At 40.5% G+C, this 15,730-nt stretch overlaps 3 protein-coding genes across 3 annotated transcripts; 2 read left to right on the top strand and 1 right to left on the bottom strand.

Annotated features, from left to right (window-relative positions):
• The first annotated feature begins 598 nt into the window (after positions 1-598).
• LOC134463459 (protein S100-B-like) lies at positions 599-2,822 on the top strand. Its single transcript, XM_063216656.1, has 3 exons — positions 599-613; positions 1,471-1,611; positions 2,365-2,822. Exons 1-3 carry the CDS (start codon positions 599-601, stop codon positions 2,506-2,508), a joined length of 300 nt encoding a protein of 99 aa, XP_063072726.1. The 3' UTR covers positions 2,509-2,822.
• A 1,847-nt stretch (positions 2,823-4,669) lies between these two features.
• LOC134462510 (protein S100-B-like) lies at positions 4,670-5,963 on the top strand. Its single transcript, XM_063215579.1, has 2 exons — positions 4,670-4,900; positions 5,796-5,963. Exons 1-2 carry the CDS (start codon positions 4,772-4,774, stop codon positions 5,961-5,963), a joined length of 297 nt encoding a protein of 98 aa, XP_063071649.1. The 5' UTR covers positions 4,670-4,771.
• Positions 5,964-7,743: 1,780 nt separating this feature from the next.
• On the bottom strand, positions 7,744-15,683 carry LOC134463460 (acyl-coenzyme A amino acid N-acyltransferase 1-like). Its single transcript, XM_063216657.1, has 11 exons — positions 15,024-15,683; positions 14,226-14,435; positions 12,988-13,087; positions 12,581-12,789; positions 12,074-12,249; positions 11,647-11,763; positions 10,696-10,781; positions 10,413-10,506; positions 8,897-8,977; positions 8,281-8,416; positions 7,744-7,858 (listed from the first exon to the last, which is right to left on the bottom strand). The coding sequence occupies exons 1-11, from the start codon at positions 15,106-15,108 to the stop codon at positions 7,746-7,748; spliced, it is 1,407 nt and encodes a 468-aa protein (XP_063072727.1). The 5' UTR covers positions 15,109-15,683; the 3' UTR covers positions 7,744-7,745.
• Between the last annotated feature and the right edge of the window lie 47 nt (positions 15,684-15,730).

The following is a 15,730-nucleotide window of genomic DNA, read 5'->3' on the forward strand; positions in this document are numbered from 1 at the left end:
TAACATTCAAATGACTATGTAGGCATTTGTAGACAAGAAAGGAATGTCATCAGTGAACCAGAGGCTACTTCTGGCAATTTCGACATGCAGTTGTGATGCTCACACTACCCTGGACTTGTCAGTAGGACCTGAGATTTTTTTTCTTCAGCCTTTTCTGAGATCCTGGTCATCGAAATGGCGGCAGGTCTTTATTTACATTTTTTAAAAATCTTGATTTATTCCCAATAACATCCAGGTTATGCAACATCAGCAGACAACTAACCAACAGCATTACCTTTTGGGATAATATTTGGAGTAGGCCTATGTTAAGAAAGTTTTTAATGTCAATAAAATCTGCCCCCATTAGAGTAGCTCAGATCTCAGAAAGGGCTGAGTATCACCAGGTGCTGACAAGTCAAGTGTAGCGTGAGCAATACGGGAGTGTGTCTATGTTTCCACAGCCCACTGGTCCCACAGCCCATTGGCCCCACATCACTAAGATTTTTAACATTAATTTTCAGGCCCATTGGTCCCACAGCCCATTGGTCCCACAGCATATTCCTGCTGCTCCATGTTCTCACATTTCTAAGAATGTATTCAAATTTAGGCCCTATGATCCATGGCGGAGAGAAAGGTACGTTATCTTAGTTAACTCGGAAATGTTGGAACATGGAGTTTTGGAACATAGGACCCATTTGAATAATTTCTTAAAAATATGATATGGGAACATGGAACAGCAGGAATAAGCTGTGGGACCATTGGCCTGTGGGACCATTGGGCTGTGGGACCAATGGGCTCTGGGACCAATGGGCTCTGGGAACATAGAGCTGACCCCAGCAATACAACAGCATACTGAAGTTGGCAGAAGTTATACTTTAATCTGACAGGCCTATGTAAGTGAATGCTGACTTCCCCTAGCATACCACATTCTGTCCTCTTTCAAACAAGAAAGCCTTATTTTCCCCCAATGAAACCACTCACAAGCTACAGTAATTAGTCCACTTCACAGATGCCCACAAAATTGTCTACGACTGAGGAAATGGGATTCAGAGACTCATTGCATCTCTCACGCCCTGCTAGTGCATCCATTAAGGCATCACATGGGAGCATCCTGTTGTGGTTGTTGACCAGTGCATCTTTCACTGAGGCTCCGGCTAGACAAGGAGTGGCTCTCACAACAGCCTCATCATAAGACCAGCAAGACCCTGTCCAGGACCTCTTCTCTCTCTCTCTGTCAATATGCAGGCAAGTGAACTGAGAAATATCCTCACCATTTTATTTTTTCTTGCATAATGATGTTTTGATACAGGCTACAGAGATAAATGAAATATATTTCAAAATTGCTGCATAGATTACTTAAAAGTGATACATGGCCAAATCGAGGTATGTCCCTTTGTTGCCGGTAATAGTTTTTGTGCTGGCTTTATTGAATGCGATGCTATGCATGTAATGTAATTATGTGTTGGTGGTAACTGATACTCATGTTGAATCCCTGTGCAGAACACATCAGATCTTGAGGCCGCCATGGTCTCCATCATTGATGTTTTCCACAAGTACTCAGGACACAAATGCTACCTGAAGAAGGCCGAACTGAAAGACCTCATCAACCATGAGATGAAGCATTTCATTAAGGTGAGTGGTGGAAAGAGATTTTTTGCTTTAGTAGATCAGAGCAAAAAAAATGGTTTGGATGAATGTTGTTGACTGACTGCACAGTTCATCTGGTAAGTGTTTGCAAAGCCGTTCCATTGTAATTAACAATCATTTTGGAAATTAATCTCCATAAGATGTCCTCCTGTTCTTAATCTATTGGCTGTTGGAAGGACAAGCTCAATGTCTAATGCGTCGATGTCTGCCATCATATTAATCCAACACAGAACACTGTTTTTATCATTAAGATTTCATATCTTCCAATTAGGCAACATGTCATGAATTATTAATCTATGTAAAACTATACTGTATCATATCTCCTGTGGCTCGATATACACATAACATGAGGTATTAGGACCAACTGGAAGAGCGTTACATTCAACTCTTTATCTATTTGGTGCAGATGGGGTTGCTGGCGATCAGATTTAAAAAAAAAAATATTTTTTTTACCATTACCATTTTGTCAGCATCAAGTTTATAATGTATAGATGTTCTGCATGAAAAGGATATGCATTGAATGAACACTGTAAAAATTGCTGTATACTATAGTGCCACTGTACGATTCCTAAACCAAAAAGGTTTATCAGGCCATACATTATTAAACATTTCATTTTCAAGACTATAAAAAAGCCCAAACCCTTTTATTCTGAACCTGTTACCTTTTTTCTGGCCTTGAAAATGTGAAACTTGAACTGTTCACAAATGTACAGTGTAAAATGTACCTGTCTATCACAGAAAGTCCAGGACAACGACACTCTGGACCAGCTGTTCAATGACCTGGATCAGAATGGCGACCTGGAGATCGACTTCCAGGAGTTCATAGCCCTCATCGCCATGGTCACCTCAGCGTGTCACGACTTCTTACCTGCACATCGCTGAGAGGAGATGCCCTGACCTGCAATATACTGCAAAGCAAAAAGGCAGTGACTACACAGAACTCCGAACTGGGTTATGGGACTTTAAAATGATCCTATTGTCCAGCCAAGTAGTTTTAGGTGGATTCATAGTTGAATTACTTTATATTGTCACATTCCTTGCAAATATGCCATTGAAATCATACAAACTTATTTTCAACAACAATGCAGTAGCTGCCTTCTTGCTTTGTACGGCAGTATATATCACAGGTGTCAAACCCAAACGGGCCCACAGTCATTGTATGTGGCCCGTGAGATAATTTCAAATGTGCATTAGAGTTTGCCCACATACACCATTCATAGAAAGCATAACTTGAAGACTAATTTTGTCAATCACAAGCATTATGAGTGGACCCAGACTAATAATAAAATTGATTCAGCATGTGCGTTCATGGGCCTGTCGTAATGTTTTCACGTTCTTCTGAAATGACTTGGACACAATAATCAAGCCATTAAAACTCATTCTGTCTGCAATATGTCATTTTAGTAGTTTATTTTCGAAATGTAATAGTAACAGTAATAAACTAATAATTTCTGACCAAAGTCCATGTTTTGTCAGCCAAGATGTCTATGATGGGTAATTACAAACAGTGGACATTATACTAAGTCATAATGAATACTTTGAAAGTGATTATGGTGGTAAATATTAATAAGAAATTGTGAATGGGCAGCAAAATTCTATCTATCACAATATCTATCACAATGGCTATAGAGGTCAATTATGTCTCAGTGCCAAAGAGTAGTCAGATTTTATGCATTAACTCACTGGACAAACTAACTAATTATCCATTTTGCACAATTTTGATTACAATGAGCAGGCGAACTGAATTAGTTTCAGTTCTTAGACCCCGGGCTCTTAATACATCTTGCAGAAGTAATAGACAGCAGAAATATAGCGCTACCCTCCTAGCTAAGGAATGATTCGAATGAATGATTTATTTCTCTTCACACCGTTATTTAGACTTTCAGTTACATGTCATGAAAAGGTATTTAAGTATGGAGAGAAGGGTCCCCAAATTAAGCTAAATATAAGCTTATAAGCTGGGGCCCGCATTTGTACATTAGGTAAAATAAATATTGTAGCAAAAATAAATGAAAAAAGATAGTCAGGCATACAAATGTGCAAATCAGTTATAACAACAACTGCATTCACTCTTCAGCATACAGCATGGTTTCATAAGACATTTAGCAGTTATGACAAGCAGAAAACATTGAAAACACACACTCACACATTCACAGACACACACATTTGCATACAACACATAAACACACTCACAGCCACAATAAACTGCAACAACCTGCATTTACTCTTCAGTATACTACATGGTTTCACAAGACATTTAGAAGTTATGACAGGCAAAAGCCTCAGACACACACTTGCACATTCAGACGCACAGACTTGCATACACCACATAAACCACTCACGCCCTCACAGGCGCTAGGGTACACACAGACACAGACAAGCACATGAACGAGCGCACAGGACAAGGACAGCATATCCTTAGGCCTATATAAACCACATCAGAATCAGTTTTGTTACACTAACTAGGTGGGACGAAACACCTAGACGTTTCAGTCATTTGTTGCCAGCTGAAAGACTATGCTATAAAGTTAGGGGTTAGGTTTGATTGAGGTAGTGTTTTGTTGTTTTTTCTTAAGAGCAAACAGCTCGAAAGCTTTCAAAGGGAAGTAAAAAAACAAAACAAAATGGGAGTGAGGGTTCCATATTATTTCTATTTTGTAGTTTTTGAATGGGCATTCTCAGAAAGAGAAGCATTGAATGACTGCAGAAAAAAACTGAGAGTATGCCCTAACCACAAGATCCATTAGACACAACACATAACAAAAAATGGTTTATGGTTTTGCTACGGAGAAACGGAGGCATATTAACCTTTTGCAGATGTAATGTTCAGACATTAGAAGCTGTCTGGAAATACACAAGAGTTGGGCAAAAGCCAGGTTAGCTCAAACAGACAGAAAAATGTTATTCTCTTCTGCACGGTCTACTTCCTCGCAGGTAACTACTTCCTCCTGCCATTATTTTGTACCTTACATTACACATAAGACTGCATGTTTTTAACCAATTAGGCTACAGTTAAAATAGATGAGATAGAGTATACACATAATTGTTCATTTTGTGTATGAATTTGTGTATTAGACTGGCATTTATGAAAATGTTGTAAATTAGGCATATTCTATTCGCACTGCAGAGAGCTACGTCCAGCCGCATGTCAGATCTTGAGACCTCCATGGTCTCCATCATCGATGTTTTCCACAAGTACTCAGGACACAAATGCTACCTGAAGAAGGCCGACCTGAAAGACCTCATCAACCACGAATTGAAACATTTCATTAAGGTGAGTAGGGATATATGCACATCTCCTGTATACTGTACATCATAAGAAATCAGACAGATGGCTAGTTTTCCAGAATGGGTTAGATCTTTTATTCTATCCTATAAAGTACTTTGAGCCTGTTTTTGGCACCCTATTCAAGATTTTTGTGTTTTATGTCAATCATGTTTGGTGAATACAGTATAAGCTTACTAGCATATTACATTACATTATTACATAACATTGCATTTGGCAGACGTTTTATAACCAAAGTTGATTTACAATCATCGCCAACATCACATCACTAGCAGATACAAAGTGCACAGGACATATACAGAACAAGTGCAGATGCACCGCATATTGTACGGTATAGTGCTTACTGTGCTTTAATAGTCATGAGTCTCAATATATTTATTTGTTCAGAAAAAGTAGTCTCCATAGACATAATGTCCCACATTAGGGTATTGCACCTACATTATCTTTGTATTAACTCACCACTCAAATACTGCTATGAAATTCAGAGTGCCGGTAGTGAGCTTAGTTTTTCGTAGTAGTGGTGATTTAGGTATTGAACGAAAAGTAGAAAAACATTTGACAGCACGTTTTGATGGGACACATGATTTATTTTCGGAAGGACAAAAAGGATACATACATACACACTTAATTAGCTTTCAAAACTATCCATCCTTTGCAGCTTATCCCATCATTGTGTCATGTCATCATACAGGCACTGAACTCACTTGACAGGATTGACAATAGAGTATAATGTAGTAGTCAGAAAGTGGCCGTGACAGCCATAGCTGTTCAGCTTCCATGCCATCACTTGCACCTTCATATGTGTTCGCATTCAGTGTAAGAAATTCCCACAGCTACCACCCAATAACATCACACCGCACATTTCTACATTTGTCTGTTGCAGAAAGTTGAAGATGACGAGACAGTTGGTCAAGTTTTTTCAGACCTTGACCAGAATAGAGACGAAAAGCTGGACATGAAGGAATTCCTGACTTTCATTGCCAAAGTGTTAGCAGCGTGCTATAAGACCTATGTGCCTCAGCAGCATGCTATGGCCCCTACGCATCTTTAATAAACAAATGGATGGTAGAGGAATAGATGTGAAATACACCCTGAGAACATAGCAGACCTAGTTTAAAGCTTTTGGAGATTAATATTGATGATGTTAGATACTTGTAAAACAACTATTGCCTTTAAGCAAATTCTTTCTCTTTTTTTTCAAGGGATCTCTGCCATGTTCCTCACTAACGTCTGATTTAGTCCTCCTCGGTGTATTAGCCTCCACTTGTGTTCGGAGGGAGGGGAGAAGAAAGATTCACATTAGTCCATTAGTGCTTCAAAGTATTTTTTTTATGGGGGAGAGTCAATCAAAGCATGGCCATAAGTGTCGCGCAACTTGCTTGTAAAATCTTTATTTCTTGGATTGATTGATTTTAAATTAATTTAATTTCCGATGTTATAAGACAGAAAGTAAAAGTCATGTATTGTCCTTTTCGCCACCACATCTGTCTTCTCATTTCTTACTTTACCTGAGCTTAAATAACATCCAATACAATATGCTGGGTAAAAATGTGCATAAAACAAAAACAAAAAAAAACATATAACAATCCTCGTGTTGAAGTCAACTCAGAAGAGAAGTACTGTACATTTTGCAGTATAGAAGGATTAGTATTATTTCAAGTATTTCTTAAGAATCAGTTGTTGGACACAAAGTACTGGTATGCATCTTACAAAGCTATATACTATACCTACTTGTAACAGTGCTGTTCATAAAATGATTGTGATTGTAATTGTGAATGTTCATAGGTCCAGTGAAGAAGGTGTTGCCTGTTTAAAAACTTGAACTCATGAATATTTAGCACCAACATGATCAACATGAACAGGACTCCTGTCGTCTTTACATTTTAGATTTGTATGACGGGTGATCAACAGTTAAGATGGCTGAAAAGGTTTTTTTAAAAGCTATTATGACTGAATCCCTCCCAGACATAGCGATACCCATGCACCAAAGTGCTTTGGTTGGTCTGGTGTAGGGCTCCCGATTCATCTATCAACTATTTTTTTTCGAATAGTCGATAAGTCAAACGATTATTTTTAAGCTCTCTAGCACTTTAATCTTCAAGGAAATTGGGAAAAAAGAAACAGTTAAAATTAGGTCCCTGAGCTCACAATGAGCTTTAAATCATGATAGTAGCTTATTTACGCCGAGATACAACGTCCAATTCATACGTGTTGGGCAATTTTAGGTTTCAATAAAGTAATAAAGCATTAGTAAAGTAAGTAAAAAAGCATTGAATTAAATGATTAGTCTATGAAAGTAGTCTATGAAAGTAAATTCTTGTCGACTAATTTTTATAGTCGATTAGTCACGATTAGTCGATTAATCGTCCCAGCCCTAGTCTGGAGTAGCCTGGGGCCCCCGGGTCCCAGTGAGCAGAGCCATTTATGACTGGGTCGGGATGTGGCCGGAGCAGCGGCGCACCTCTCCTGACACTACACCACCTGTGTGTGAAGAACCTGGTGCTAAATCACTCATAGACGACCTGAATCACTCAAAGACAACATGGCGCTCAGTCACTCATAATCCTGCAGATGGTAACTTCGCAGCAGTGCAAGTAACACACAGTTCTCATGGAACTACTATTTGCATTTACTTTCAATGACTTCTTTCAGTTTCAGTGGTTGTTGCATGTCACATTTTAGACTTTAGGCATCAATCTAACACTAAAGTGATCTCTAAATTACACTAACATGCATGAATTTTGATAAACAAATGTACAATGATGTAGTGTGTATATGATAGAATGCCCATAGAATGCATGTTACAATACATATTACTGTATATATAGTATAACTACGGTAGCTCCTGCCTGAGCAGATGGTGTCTGAGGAATCCCAGAATCCTTTGCCATGAGTCCTCTTGTGCTGCAGCATGGTCCGCAAGGTTTCCACCCCACAGGGTCATCACTGGAAATACAAGGACACAAAACACTCACTCACATGTCCAACAATCTCATGTGACTATATCTGTGGCTTTAGTATTTGCTTACATTGTCTGTATACTTTTCCTGATCGTCGCCCCTGATTACATACCAATTATTCAATCTATGTGCTCCACCAGGAGAGCAAATGTTAAGGTAATAACTGTCAGTAGGTTAGTGGTGCGCACATGTAAGACGCAGGTGCATGACAAAAGGTCAGAAAACTGTGAAAATAAAGATGAATGTCCGCACACTGCTCCCCTGTTGCTTTTTTAAAAAAAATGTGTGTAAAAGTGAGCGCTTTCGAGCTAGTCGCTCTTCATCAGACAAGTCTGGATGTACATACATAAAATAATATGTTGTCACAAGAAGAAAAGGGAAACTATGCAATTGTGAAACTGCACATACATTTTTGGGGTTTGGTTGTCCAGAGCGAGACTCGTGCGTTGGGGGTGTAAGGGGGCTCGATGAGGTGGCCGGCGCCTCGGTAGGGCAGGCGGGTGAACAGGTGAGATTTACCTGCCGCCCTCAGCCTCCGTTCAATCTACAAAACACAACAAAGCACCACACAAGAAATGAGTTGATTCCACAGTAGATAACTATAACAGAACAAGATATACAGCACAGTCTGTGGTAGACTTTACAGCATTTTTTTTTTTCAAAAAAGAAATAAAAGAATTATATCTACATCTACATTTTGTAATGACATATAGTCTACAAAAAAATATTAAATTAAATAATGCAAAAAATCCTGATGTAGTTTCATGTGAGAATTTCCCATTGGTTGGTAGACACAGGAAGATACTGTATGTATGTCATGGTAGTTCATGTCTATGGAAACAACGACAGTTGACTGGGGTATGACTGTTAACTGTTGAGATATCACTGCTGTATCTAGGCCTTGTGGGCTCATACGTTCATGGCCTTGTAGTTGGTCCAGACATGATCATGGTTCCAGAAATTGTCTGGTATTATGACAAATCAAACAACATATAACTCTTTTTCACAGAGATGCTCTCCCTACCTCATCTGCGTTCTCCACAGCAGCACAGCTCAAGTCGTCCTCTCCAATTATGTACAGCAGGGGGCAGCACAGACTCTCAACCTGCACAGACAGAAATGATCAGTGAACAAGGTAGGCCAGTCAATCTAGCGTTTGACCCGAGACAAATTGCAATAGTATTCATTCCAAGTTTTTTGTAATCCCTAGGTATGCCTAAATAACATATTACAAATCTACAGCTTCATATTTAGTGGAACATACTTTTTTTCAAGGTCAAAGTTAGAGATTTCCCATTCATTTTCCCATAGGGAGACAATATAGGAGATATTTGGGGAATAGGCTTAACATTTTAAAAATGAGATATCAATTTGAAACTTTCACAGTAATTTACTCAAGCAAAGACAAATATTTTTTGTATTGCAAGTTGTCTGAAATATGATGATTAAATATGCAAATGAGATCACATCTAATTAAATATGTGATAAATTATGCAACAACGGGCAAAACATAAAACAAATTGCAAAAGTTATGATTCACAGTTTTTATTGATACTTAAGCCACCGTACATCACATATGAAAAAGCTATCTTCATCACTTTAGTGGAACACACTTTTTTGAAGGTCAGAAGTAGCAGATTTCCAATGCATTTTGCCATTCAGTGTGTAAAATCGGATACTCAGTATGTTCCACTGAATTGATGAAAGTAGATTTTTAATATGTGATGCAGAGGGGTTGAAGGATCAATATAATGTATGAACCATTACTATTGCAATGTGTTTTATGCTTGGTCTGTTACCACAGATTTTATCACATATTTCAGTACATATGGCCTCATTTGCATATTCCATCATCATATTTCAGAAAACTTGCAATACAAAAAATATTTGCCTGAATGTGAGTTACCAACTGTGAACGTTTCAAATGAATTTGTCATAGTTTAAAATGTTACCCTATTCACCTTGTCTCCCTATGGAGAAATGAATGGGAAATCTGCCAACTGTGACCTTGAACAAAACATGTTCCACTAAATATAAAGCTGTAGATTTTTAATATGTGATACAAGGGGGTTTAAGGATCACTTAAAAGTAGGAACCATTACTATTGCAATTCGTCCCGGGTTTGGGCCTTTTCAGAGCTAGATTGACTGGCCTAAGGTGCAGCAGCCTGTGTTCTCTGAAGTGCCAACTAACATGTGACACAAAAAATAAAGATGTCCTATGCCTTCCCACAGCCATACAGACACAGTACAATATAACCCCACAAACAAATAAGACATCCAGATGTGCCACGAATCTTATTAGTTTCCTTCCAACATGGGTGACAACATAAAGTAACTGATGTACCTGTCTTGAACACTGTGTTTAGTGTTCATATCTTTTGATAATGGATGGAACAATCAGTCATCTAATACAAATTCCTCTTGATATGCTTGTTTAAAAATGCTTGTTATGCTTGTTTTCCTAAGCCACATATGACACGGCGCAGTGCAAAATATACCTCATTCAAGGTGTGTAATTGAATAGTAGCTCTATTGTACCTTCACATGGTTCTCTTGTGGGATGTTGCTGGGGTTAGAGACTTCTCTAAAACTGACAAAACCCTCCTCATTAAAACTCCAGTGCTTCTGTTCCCTGATGAGGGAAGAAATCAGATACAATACATTTAATAATTTAAAAGCAACCTATATATATCTTTTGAATTATCCAGTGTAAAGTCAATACATCAAAAACATTATTGAAGAAATTAGGTATGTACAGGTATAATCTATTTTATAATTGAACAGAAACTAAAAACTCATCTGTCAACCATGTCAACTTAACTGTTCAAAGCTTCCATTGACTCCACCATCACTTGAAAATGTGTTGAAACTGGCCACAGGACCATTGATGCCCACCACACACCTGGGCTGAGAAGAAGAGAATTGAATGTTTATTGTAGATCAATGTCTTATCTACTGGTCCACTAGGTCCACTGATGCCAAGCTGCTAAGGACCCCCACCCCCCGCAAAAGAAGATCGGCGACGCCGCGTTTGCCTGCTATGCGCCCAAGAGATGGAACGCCCTCCCCATCGAGATCCGATCAGCCACCTCCGTCGACTCCTTCAAGAAGCAGCTGAAGACCCACCTCTTCATCCTTGCCAACTCCTAGCTGCCAAGGCGTCATAGTGTCCCAGCTGCCGCAGCGCCCTTACTACTCACAACCAGCCCTGGCAGGGGGCTCCCCTAGGTGGCCGCTGGTCTCTGCCTGAGCTTCTTCCTGACTATAGGGTTTTTTTTCTCAGACCTCAATGAGCTTTTTTTCCCCCCTTACAAACTATGAATCAAGCGAAAGGGAGTTTTTCCTCACCCCTGATGCCACCAGGGGCCGCACCTGAGCGCCCAATCTCTGTGTGACTATCTATGACTTATGATAGGCCCAGCCACTATGGACCTTACGCATCTAAGAATCCTGGTCCTAACCTACGTTGACCTTATGACTCTACAATCTCTGTCTATCTCTTCTTCCTCTGCCTTCCTGCTATTTCTGCCTCCCCTCTATACCTCTCCTTTTAAATCCATCTCTAACAATGTTTTTTTCCCCATTTGTTAAGCACTTTGAGTTACATGCCTTGTATGACACAGTGCTATACAAATACAATTATTATTATTATTATTATCTGGCCCACGAGTGTAGTGACTTTTGTGTGACTTGATTCGTAAACCCTGGAGCATGGTTCCAGAACTGGAGCACGGTTCATGAACTGAGCATTAATGATGACACCGGCACTTACATTGACAGGGAGTTGACAGGCAATCCGTAGGGACAGATATACGCCAAATGAGAGACCCATCACTGCTATTCTGTCCTCACACACCTGTGGATGATCCTGCAGCAGCTGGTAGGCAGCCTATAGAAAAGAAATGTCCAAAGAATGGGGAAAGAAAACTATTATTAAGCATTGTTACTCATGATTGCACATTAATACTAATTCAAAAGGCCAGCTGTGTCATCCTATCCTATCAACACCAATCAATGTTATTGCTCACAATGTTTCGGTCATTCAGAGTTAAACGCACCTAGAGATGGCAAGAACAACCACAACATTGTGAGCAATAAAAATGCACACGTAATGGACGGTGTGAGCTGAGGGATTCCTGTCTACTAAGATTGTAAAGGACTGTCATGACTCACAAACAACACCCCTACTAAGGGATTACCTGGAAGTAGGGATCTCCCACATTGATGCAGTTTAGTGGCCCAGGGATGTCTTTGTGGCCAAAGTAAGCCAAGGCCAGGCTAGCCAGCCCATGAGACGCAAGCAAGGCCGACCGGTATTCCACCAGCCCCCCTCCCATCCCCCACATGTCCAATACTGCAGGGAATGGGCCTTGACCTGTTAAAATAAAAAATAAAAAAAACACAATGCAAAATGCATCTGCATGTGTGGTATTTACATATGTAGCACTAAATATATATTAGTAGCTAAAGGGCACCTTGAACCACAAGTGTGTACGTATTTGAGTAAATGAGTTGGTGCACTAACCAAAGTTAAATTAGTCAATGGTAGTGGTAAACCCACATGAGGTGTTCACCAGCTGCACTGAGTTAAAATACAGCATGTATATATCTGACTGAAACTTCTCACTGCATCTGTTGGAGCAAGCAATGAAGTCCAGGGATACAGAAACAAAAACATTTGGGATTTCCAATAGCCCTGAGCTCACCTGGTGGGAGAAACATGGTGCCCACGACACCGTTCTGCCGGATCTCGACGCGCCGCACTCCTGGTGCCATGTAGTACCTATCCACCTGTGCTGTGGCCAGCACCTGCCCTTCGTCTGCCCCACCGCCCCTGCTGTCACTCTGGATCACATGGCCCCCCATCAGAGACAGATGCACGGAGTATGGAGTCTCAACGTCTTTCTTACGCAACCTGCAGACAAGGGGGAAAAAACAACATTAGTTTTTACGAGTGAGAGGTCTACTCACTTGAAGTCCTTGTTTTGTGTTTTTTCTTCCATGGCAGAATAAATAAAAAATCAAACGTCAAATGTGTGAAGCTCTTTGCCCTACACCTTTATCTGTATTCTGATTCTGATCTGTATTCAGAGTTTTTGCGGTGGCAACGCACCTGAGTCCCTCTCTTCCTCCGGGAGCCGGCTGTATGGCCCAGAACAGCCCCATTGGCTCACACCCGACATAGGAACCTCCAACTGATGGGTCTCGCGTCACTGGGAGTAATACAATAGCAGTTACCGGTACTATACATGCAAAGTAGCTTGTCATTCACAGCATGGTGCTGTCCTGCAAAAAACATGTTTTTTAGAACTTCAGTCAGAGCTATAGTCAACATTGTTGTAGGTGGATGTCCTAGAGTTATCCTTGCCGAGCCAGAGTTACTCATATGGTAACAACCACATCTTAATAGTAAGTAAGTAAGTAAGTAAGTAAGTAAGTAAGTACGTTTTATTTCTAAAGCACATTTAAAACATTACAAAACTGACCAAAGTGCTGTACAGAGGCTGGTTAGAATAAAAATAGCTACATAAATAAAGCAAATAAAGCATATTAGTAGCACATAGAAACATTCCACATAGCACATAGAAACAGTGTCTTTAAAGGAAAGGGGAGTTTAAAACTAGAGGGACAAGGGCTAAAAGTATACATTGGGTACAATAAAAGCAAAAATAAAGGAAACTAAGATCTAAGAAGCAAAGGCCAATGTACAGTATATAGGTAGGTTTTAAGTCTAGATTTAAAAGCAGCAGTCGTGGGAGCAGATCTAATGTCGGGAGGTAAACTGTTCCAGAGGCGTGGAGCTGCAATTCCAAAAGCACGATCCCCTTTTTGCTTCAGGCAGGACGGGCCAACCTGGAGGAGACCTTTGTCCGTAGATCTGAGGGGCCTGGATGCAGAGCAATGCTGTAGCATGTACGAAATGTATACAGGGGCCTGACCATGGAGGGACTTAAAAACAAGAAGGAGCATTTTAAAATGGATTCTAAGACTAACAGGGAGCCAGTGCAGAGAGGAGCGGACAGGGTCACTTGAAACTATGTCACTATGTCACTATGTCACTTAAAACTCTCTGTAATGTCATAGCAATGTTGTTATGTTGTAGTAAAGCTTTTTGCAGTGAACAGTGAGTGGGATTATGGTGTTGAGAACTTCAATCCTTTTTTTCTAGTCGAAGTGATAATATATGGTAATTTTTTTACTGCAATTAGATCTGAAGGCCATTGGCATACCCAGTGTGCAGACCACCCTCTCACACTATCTACTACCATTGTCTGGCACTTGGATTATTGGTTTCGGATGTGAGCACCTGAACCTCCAAAGCCAAACGTCTTCAGACTAGTCTAAACTTACAGTTGACAGCACCGTGTGCATCGGTGTGGTAGTGTGACAGGGACTCCCACAGGTCTCCGTCCTCGCTGCTCATGCGAGCCCTGACTGTGACGGCCGTGTGGGAGGGCAGGTGGCAGGCCTGTATGCGGATGGGCTCATCTATGAGGGCTCTGGAGGGGCTGGCAGTCAACACAGGGGCCGGGCCACAGGTGCCTCTCCATCGAACCTGAGCTGGAGAGAGGTGGCCAAGCAACCCATTAGACTTTCTCGTCTCTGACACATGCCATCCTGTTTTACAGTTTCAATAAGACCGAAGCAAGTAGTAATGCTGTTTTACCTTTCCGATATGACCTTCAAAATATGAAATCTCACTATTCTTATAGACTAAAACCTCTATGTCAATGGGACGCAAGCAAAACTACATTATGCACTGTAATACAATACACAGCCTACAATATTTAATTACTTCTGGTGAAAATAACAGTGAAAAATGACCATACCATATTTATGAGTAAAGTAGGCTACTTTTTCACGTAATATGTTACACTTTTTCATCTTTGGATAATGAACAGATTTAATCATTTATATTTTCAATAAATAATAAATAAATAAAACACACACCCACGCACGCAGGCGCGCGCGCACACACACACTCTATCTCTCTCTCACACACACACACACACACACACACACACCCTTGCCTTGCTCAGGTGTTGATGTCAGGTGTAAGATCCAGCCTCTGCTGTAAACCATTATGAAAGCATTTATGAGTGTTTTCAATGTCTGCAGAAGTGAGAGCACGGCAGAGTTGACTCTCACCTTGTTGCCAGCATGTCTTGCGTTGTTGACTGTTGCGAAGCTGAAATTGAACTTGGCACTTCAGAAAGAGCAGCGTCCTGGTCATGACTGACCTAAACAGGTTCTGAAGGACACGACTCTGATTTTACGGCGCAAAATAAGTTGCATGCATATGATAGGCTACACCGATAATATTAGCGCCGAAATGATTTTATTGTAGCCTATTCCACATGTTCCACGAGGAAGAAGTGAGTGGGCTAGATCCAGCTGTCGCCGGTTTCGCGAAACACTTTTTCGGGGGTGGACCTTACACCTGGTGTATGATAAAAATGGAAATGTCCCATGCGCACATGTGACTTATTGTTGAAGCACAACAGAATGGGGTGAAGTGTTAAACGACTCGATGAACTTTGAACTACATTCATTGCGGCCCCAAGGAGATGTTCTAGGCTACGCAGAGAGAGTAGACATGTAGCCTACCAAGTCGCAATAACATCTGCATGCAGCATTATGGAAAGAATTCGTTATGCAGGCTGTGTCAAACCATAGGCGATCTGAATAAGAGCTTTTGTACCTGCGTTCATCTGCGAAACGATCCTTAGTTTTGAGAGAATACGAAGGAATGGGTGAGAACTTGGAAACAATCTGAATACCGATACACAGTTTATGCTTTCAACGAAACTTCTTTTCTGCCATCCAGTCCGTTTGGTGGCGCCAGTCGCGTGTTG

This window comes from Engraulis encrasicolus, chromosome 14 (genome assembly GCF_034702125.1).
Source record: "Engraulis encrasicolus isolate BLACKSEA-1 chromosome 14, IST_EnEncr_1.0, whole genome shotgun sequence".
Classification (NCBI taxonomy): Eukaryota; Metazoa; Chordata; class Actinopteri; order Clupeiformes; family Engraulidae; genus Engraulis; species Engraulis encrasicolus.

Coding starts and splice junctions, on each gene's coding strand:
- LOC134463459 (XM_063216656.1), top strand. Junction 1,612..2,364: donor AGATGAAGCATTTCATTAAG/GTGAGTGGTGGA, acceptor TGTCTATCACAG/AAAGTCCAGGACAACGACAC.
- LOC134462510 (XM_063215579.1), top strand. CDS start 4,772: ATGTCAGATCTTGAGACCTCCATGGTCTCCATCATCGATGTTTTCCAC. Junction 4,901..5,795: donor AATTGAAACATTTCATTAAG/GTGAGTAGGGAT, acceptor TGTCTGTTGCAG/AAAGTTGAAGATGACGAGAC.
- LOC134463460 (XM_063216657.1), bottom strand. CDS start 15,108: ATGACCAGGACGCTGCTCTTTCTGAAGTGCCAAGTTCAATTTCAGCTT. Junction 12,790..12,987: donor GGAGGAAGAGAGGGACTCAG/GTGCGTTGCCAC, acceptor CCTTGTCTGCAG/GTTGCGTAAGAAAGACGTTG. Junction 8,417..8,896: donor CTGTGGAGAACGCAGATGAG/GTAGGGAGAGCA, acceptor TGTGTTTTGTAG/ATTGAACGGAGGCTGAGGGC.